Below are 7,821 nucleotides of genomic sequence, written 5' to 3' on the forward strand. Positions count from 1 at the left end.
GAGGGGGAAAAGGAGGAGGCTTGAGGCTGTTAGGAATTATGGGAGTTGGAGTCCAAAACACCTGGATGGCCCAAATTAACCCAGACCTTTGCCAAAGGCTTCTCTTCCTTTTTGCCCCAAATGTGAGCGCTTAGTGGTTGAGGGGGAAAAGGAAAGGACCTAAGGCTGTTAGGAATGCTGGGAGTTGGAGTCCACAATACCTGGAGGGAAGGCCCAAGTTGGCCCAGACTTCTGACACAGACTTCTCTTCCTCTTTGCCCCAAATGTGAGCGCTTAAGCAGCTGAGGGGGAAAAGGAGGAGGCTTGAGGCTGTTAGGAATTATCGGAGTTGGAGTCCAAAACACCTGGAGTGCCCAAGTTTGCCCACACCTTGTACCACAGGCTTGTCTCCCTCTGTGCCCGAAATGTGAGCGCTCTTCCCCTTTAAGAAGCAGCGCCCCCCGCTGACGTCACCGCGAAGGCCTTTTGGAATGTATGCAAATAGACCCCCTTTTCCTGCCTTCTCCCCTCCGGCCAACCGGAAGCCGAGCGGTCTCCTTTCCCCAGCCAATGGTTGCGCGGGAGCTTTGACGTAGCGGAGGGGCGGCGGCCAATGGCGTCCGAGCGGCGCCTCGCGCCATATAAGGAGCGCCCTCGCCATAAAAGGAGATCTCGACTGGCTTTATATGGGCTTTTGGAAGGAGGGAGGGAGGAGGGCAGGAAGGAAGGAGGGGGGGAGGAGGCCGGGGAGAGCGGAGGGGGCCGGGCTAGGCCGGGCCAGGCCAAGCCGGGGAGAGCCATGGCAGCGCCGGCCTCGTAGAAGGGAGAACATGTTGCCCAGCAAGGCCGGGAACGGGTCCGCCTCTGCCGCGCTGCCCCGGGGCCCGGGCATGGCCTTGCCGCGGCCGCCCTCCTCCTCCTCCTCGTCGGCCCCGCACCGCCTCCGAGGCCCCGGCAATGGGACCGGGCCGCGCTTCGACCGCGACGCCGTGCTGGGAGGCGCAGGCAGCGGCAGCGAGGGGGACTCCGACTCGGGCGAGGACGAGGAGCCGCTGGGCGACCGCCGAGGGGTGAAGCGGGCGCTCGGGGAGGTGGAGCTGGGTGCCGCGGCGGCGGGAGGAGTGGGGCAATCAGTGGCGGCGGGGCAGGAGGCGCCCTCCTCGGCTGCCCTGGCTGCGGGAGCCCCCGGAGGGGGAGGAGGGTACAGCGGCGCGGCCAGCGGGGCCAAGCCCGGCAAGAAGACCCGCGGGCGCGTCAAGATCAAGATGGAATTCATCGACAACAAGCTGCGCCGATACACCACCTTCAGCAAGAGGAAGACCGGCATCATGAAGAAGGTGAGTCCCCGCCGCTCAGGAAGGCACCCTCAAAGCCCTCCCGGCAGGTGGCCTCTCTACAGAACTAGAGTTGGAAGCCAAGGGGCAATTCAAAACCCTCCTGACAGATGGCCACTGTTTAAACAACTCCAGAGAAAGGAGGGGTTATGAAATCATACAGTTGGAAGGGACAGCCAAAGGCCAGCCCCACTCAAAACCCTCCTGACAGATGCCCAGCCAGCTCCAGTTCTATAAAAACCCGCCTGACAGATAGCCAGTTTAAACAACTCCAGAGAAAGGAGGGTTTATGAAAAAATACAGTTGGAAGGGACACCCAAAGGCCAACCCCACTCAAAACCCTCCTGACAGATGGCCAGCCAGCCCCTGTTCCATCAAAACCCTCCTGACAGATGGCCACTGTTTAAACAACTCCTGAAAAAGGAGGGTTTATAAAATCATAGAATTGGAAGGGACACACGAGGGCCAACCCCACTCAAAACCCTCCTGACAGATTGCAAGCCAGCTCCAGTTCTATCAAAACCCTCCTGACAGATGGCCAGCCAGCCTCTATTTTCGGAAGAGGGGAGTTGGAAGGGACACCTAAGGGCCATCCAGTCCAACTCCATTCAGGAAGCACTATCAAAGCCCTCCCTGCAGATGGCCACTCTGTTTAAACAACTCACAAGAAAGTGAGTTTATAAAATCAGAGTTGGAAGGGACACCCAACGGCCAACCCCACTCAAAACTCTCCTGACAGATGGCCACTGTTTAAACAACTCCAGAGAAAGGGGGTTTATAAAATCATAGAGTTGGAAGGGACACCCAACGGCCAACCCCACTCAAAACCCTCCTGACAGATGGTCAGCCAGCCCCTGTTCCACCATCAAAACCCTCCTGACAGATGGCCACTGTTTACAGAGAAGGAGGGTTTATGAAATCATAGGGTTGGAAGGGACAGCCAAGGGCCAACCCCACTCAAAACTCTCCTGACAGATGCCCAGCCAGCCTCTATTTTAGGAAGAGGGGAGTTGGAAGGGACATCCAAGGGCCATCCACTCCAACTCGATTCAGGAAGCACCATCAAAGCCCTCCCTGCAGATGGCCACTCTGTTTAAACAACTCACAAGAAAATGAGTTTATAAAATCATAGAGTTGGAGGGGACACCCAACGGCCAACCCCGCTCTAAACTCTCCTGACAGATGGCCAGCCAGCCCCTGTTCCATCAGAACGCTCCTGACAGATGGCCACTGTTTAAACAAGGCCAGAGAAAGGAGGGGTTATGAAATCATAGAATTGGAAGGGACACCCGAGGGCCAACCCCACTCAAAACCCTCCTGACAGATGGCCAGCCAGCCACTATTTTAGGAAGAGGGGGCTTCCTAAAATAATAGAGTTGGGACACCCAAGGGCCATCCAGTCAGGAAGCACCATCAAAGCCCTCCCTGCAGATGGCCACTCTGTTTAAACAACTCCCGAGAAAGTGAGTATATAAAATCATAAAGTTGGAAGGGACACCCAAAGGCCAACCCCACACAAAACTGTCTTGACAGATAGCCAGCCAGCCTCTGTTCCATCAAAACCCTCCTGACAGATAGCCAGTTTAAACAACTCCAGAGAAAGGAGGGTTTATGAAATCATACAGCTGGAAGGGGCACCCGAGGGCCAACCCCACTCAAAACCCTCCTGATAGATGGCCAGCCAGCCTCTGTTCCATCAAAACCCTCCTGACAGATAGCCAGTTTAAACAACTCCAGAGAAAGAAGGGTTTATGAAATCATACAGCTGGAAGGGGCACCCGAGGGCCAACCCCACTCAAAACCCTCCTGACAGATGGTCAGCCAGCCGCTATTTTAGGAAGAGGGGGGTTTCTAAAATAATAGAGTTGGAAGGCACACCTAAGGGCCATCCAGTCCAACTGCATTCAGGAAGGCACCATCAAAGCCCTCCCTGCAGATGGCCACTCTGTTTAAACAACTCACAAGAAAGTGAGTTTATAAAATCATAAAGTTGGAAGGGACACCCAAAGGCCAACCCCACTCAAAACCCTCCTGACAGATGGCCAGCCAGCCTCTGTTCCATCAAAACCCTCCTGATAGATGGCCACTGTTTAAACAACTTCCAAGAAAGCAAGTTTATAAAATCATAAGAGTTGGAAGGGACACCCAAAGGCCAACCCCACTCAAAACCCTCCTGACAGATGGCCAGCCAGCCTCTGTTCCATCAAAACCTTCCTGATAGATGGCCACTGTTTAAACAACTTCCAAGAAAGCAAGTTTATAAAATCATAAGAGTTGGAAGGGACACCCAAAGGCCAACCCTACTCAAAACCTTCCTGACAGATGGCCAGCCAGCCCCTGTTCCATCAAACCCCTCCTGAGAGATATCCACCCAGCCTCTATTTTAGGAAGATAATACTTGCTAAAATAATAGAACTGGCAGGGACACCCAAGGGCCTTCCAGTCCAACTCCATTCAGGAAGGCATCATCAAAGCCCTCCCTGCAGGTGGCCACTCTGTTTAAACAACTCCAGAGAAGGAGACTTCATACAGTCATAACGTTGGAAGGGTCCTCCAAAGGCCATTCATTCTAACCCTAACATAGGAATCCCTAGAATTATTAGAATTGGAAGGGACACCTAATGGCCATCCCCACTCAGGAAGGCCCCATCAAAGCCCTCCTGGCAGATGGCCACTCTGTTTCAACAACTCTAAGAAGGAGACTTCATACAGTCATAGTGTTGGAAGGGAACCCCAAGGGTCATCCCTTTCAACCTCAGCCAGAGGAATCCTTAGAATCATAGCGTTGAAAGGGACACCCAAGGGACAATCCTGTTCAGGAAGACACCATTACCATCAAAACCCTCCCGACTGATGGCCAGCCAGCCTCTGTTCAAACAACTCTACAGAAGGAGAATTTATAAAATCGTAAAGTTGGAAGGGTCCTCCAAATGTCATCCATTCCAACCCCCACCATAGGAATCCCTTGAATCATAGTGTTGGAAGTGGCACCCAAGGGTCAACCCCACTCAGGAAGGTACCATTAAAACCTTTCTGACAGATGGCCAGCCAGCCTCTGTTCAAACAACACAGAAGGAGAGTTTGTAAAATCATAGAGTTTAAAGGGACATCCAAGGGACAACCCCCCTCTGTAAGACACCATTAAAACCCTCCCTGCAGATGGCCACTCTGTTTAAATAACTCGAGAGAAGGAGACTTCATAAAATCATAGAAGGGACACCCAAGGGCCAATCCCACGCCATCAAAACCCTCCTGACTGATGGCAAGCCGGCCAGCCTCTATTGAAACAACTCCACGGGAGACTTCATAAAATCATAGCATTAGAAGGGTCCCCTAAAGGCCATCCATTCCAACCCCCACCATAGGAATTCCTAGAATCATAGAGTTGGAAGGGACACACGAAGGCCACCCCTTTTCAAGAAGGCATCATCAAAACCCTCCCGACAGATGGCTGGCCAGCATCTGTTCAAACAACTCCAGAGATGGAGGTTTTAACAAATCATAGTTTTGGAAGGGCCCACCAAAGGCCATCCATTCCAACCCCCACCATAGGAATCCCTAGAATCATAGAAATTGGAAGGGACACCCAAGGGCCATCTAGTCCAACTCCACTCAGGAAGATACCATCAAAACCCTCCCAACAGATGACCAGCCAGCCTCTGTTTGAAAATCTCCAGAGAAGGGGATGTTATATAATCATAGAGTTGGAAGGGACACACAAGGGTCAACCCCATTCAGGAAGACACCACTGAAACCTTCCCAACAGATGGCCAGCCAACCTCTGTTCAAACATTTCTAGAGAAGGAGACTTTATAACATCATAGAGTTGGACGGAACACCCCAGGGCCAACCCCATTCAGAAAGACACCAACCAAACTGTCCTGACAGATGGCCATCCAATCCCTATTTAAACATCTCCAGGGTAGGAGACTCCACTACACTCATAAAATTATAGAGTTGGAAGGGTGCCCCAAAGGTCATCCATTCCAACCCCTACCATAGGAATTCCTAGAATTCTAGAGTTGGAAGGGACACCCAAGGAAGACACCATCAAAACTCTCCTGACAGATGGCCATCTAGTCTCTCTTTAAAAGCTCTAAAGAAAGGAGACTTCATAAAATCATAGAATACTAGAGTTGGAAGGGAATACAAGGGCCATCCAGTCCAACATTGTTCTGCTGTGTAGGAATACACAATCCAAACCCTCCTGACAGATGGCCATCAAGTATCTTAAAAAACTTCTAAAAGAGACTTCATTAAATCATAGAACCCTTGGCTTGGGAAAGTATTCCAAAGGCCATCCAGTCCAACTCTCATCATAGGAATACACAATTAAAGCACTCCTGACAGATTCCCATTAGCTCTCGAGCTAACATACCCAATCAGGGATTATGATAGTTGTAATCAAACAATATTTAAAGAACCGGGGCAGGATGGCCATCTGTCAGGAGTGCTTGATTGTGTCCTGCAATCAAATACTTTTGACAGCTGGCCATCCCACCTCTGCTGATTAAAACCCCCAAAGAAGGAGACTTCATCATGCTCGACAAAACGGTTTGGGAAAAAGAACTCTTGTCTGTTTGTGGCAAGTATGAATGTTGCAATTGACCACCTTTAATGGCCTTGCAGCTTCAAAGCCTGGCAGGTTGCTGCCTGGGGGATCCTGGGAGGTGTTTACTGACCCTGATTGATTCTTGTCTGGAATTCCCTAGGTTTTTTTTTTTTTTACGTTGCTCTTTGTTTCTATGACGAATTGCAACATTCACACAGACAAGAGTTCTTTCTCCCATCCTGGACATTATTCCACAGATATATAAATCCCACTTGCCTAGTTTCCAACAGTCCTCACAACCTCTGAGGATGGCTGCTATAGATGTGGGCAAAATGTCAGGAGAGAATGCTTCTGGAACATGGCCAGACAGCCCGGAAAACTCACAGTAATTCTGGCCATGAAAGCCTTCAACAACACAAAACAAAGATTGTCTACTGAAGTCCTTCTGAGTTTAGTCCCCAAAGGGGTAGCGTGTGAAGTGGAAGCGACCACAAGGGCCGTCCAATCCCCTGCTGTGCACGAACTCACAATTAAAGCATTCCTGGCAGATGGCCACCCAGTCTCTGCTTAAAAGCCACGCCAAGGTAGCTCTTACCCACAGGAGGATTTTCCTAATGTCTTGGTGGAATCTTTTCCTGCAATTTCAATCCCTTGCTCAATGTCCTAGAATCTCATTGGTTTTTTTAGCTGCTGCATGACACCATTTATTTACTGTATTTTATTTATTTACTGTACTTTTATCCCACTCTACCTCAACCCCGAAAGGGACTCAGAGCGGCTTCCAAATTGGCAATAATTCAATGCTACATTAACATAAGACAAAATACAATATACAAAATACAAGAAAATCATATACACTAACATATAAATAAGTACATTAATAAGCTGTTAAAAGATTACACACAGACTAAAAAATCATAATCCAGAAGTTGTTCCAATCACATTGCAATTCACTTTGTAGCTGCCTTGTGGTACTTTCCAAATGCTTGGTTCCATAGGTAATGTAAAGGTAAAAGTTTCCCTTTGATGTTAAATCCAGTTGTGTCTGACTCTGGGGGTTGGTGCTCATCTCCATTTCTAAGCCAAAGAGCTGGAGTTGTCTGTAGACATCTCCAAGGTCATGTGGCCGGCATGACTGCATGGAGCGTCGTTACCTTCCCGCCGGAGTGGAGTATTGATCTATTCGCATTTGCATGTTTTCGAACTGCTAGGTTGGCAGAAGCTGGGACAAACAGCAGGAGCTCACCCTGCTCCCCGGATTCAAACCGGTGACCTTTCGGTCAGCAAGTTCAGCAGCTCAGTGGTGTAACCCACTGCGTCACCAGGGGCTCCTATGATTCCACAGCCAGAGGGCCAGGTCACAGACCCTCAAACTGTTGGATCGCCGGATTATAAATAAAAAAAATGAATGAATTCCAATGCACATCTCGCATATCTTATTTGTAGTGAAAAAAATACTTTAAAACAATACAATAGTTAAAATGAAGAACAATTTTAACGAATGTAAACTTACAAGTATTTCAGTGGGAAGTGTGGCCCTGCTTTTGGCTGATGAGATAGGATTGTTGTTGTGTGCTTTCAAGTAGTTTCAGACTTAGGTTGACCCTGAGCGAGGGCCGGGTAAATGACCCTGGAGGGCCATTTCTGGCCCTTGGGCCTTAGTTTGAGGACCCCTGCTTTAACAGATCCCCAAAGTTATTACAATCGGAGTTTTTTAAAGGCTGTAGAGTTTAGTGGGACTTCCTTGGACTCCTAGTAGAATCTAGTCAATTAATTGACAACTAATAATGATTTTTCAAAAACTAACTCAGAGAAGGAAATGGTATAGGAGTGCAAATTATAGGAATCTTAGCCAGTGTAATGGTAATCCAACAAAGTCTGGAGAACAATACAATCCCAAGCTCCGTTTCAGATGCTGGCCAGATTTATGTCGATCTGTCTGAATTTGAAAGGATG

The 7,821-nt window shown here is 49.4% G+C and overlaps 1 protein-coding gene across 4 annotated transcripts in view; it reads left to right on the forward strand.

The window, feature by feature from the left end:
• The first annotated feature begins 709 nt into the window (after positions 1-709).
• The window catches only part of SRF (serum response factor), a 97,212-nt gene continuing 90,100 nt past the window's right edge, over positions 710-7,821 (forward strand). For 2 of the 4 annotated variants that reach the window (XM_060754428.2, XM_060754427.2), the window contains exon 1: positions 711-1,316. In XM_060754428.2, the coding sequence (XP_060610411.2) occupies positions 810-1,316 (507 nt within the window). In that variant the 5' untranslated portion in view covers positions 711-809. Of the gene's footprint in view, positions 1,317-7,821 lie in introns of all 4 variants that reach the window. The other 2 variants (XM_060754426.2, XM_060754429.2) reach the window with 2 other exon arrangements.

This window comes from Anolis sagrei, chromosome 1, assembly GCF_037176765.1.
Source record: "Anolis sagrei isolate rAnoSag1 chromosome 1, rAnoSag1.mat, whole genome shotgun sequence".
In the NCBI taxonomy this organism is placed as follows: Eukaryota; Metazoa; Chordata; class Lepidosauria; order Squamata; family Dactyloidae; genus Anolis; species Anolis sagrei.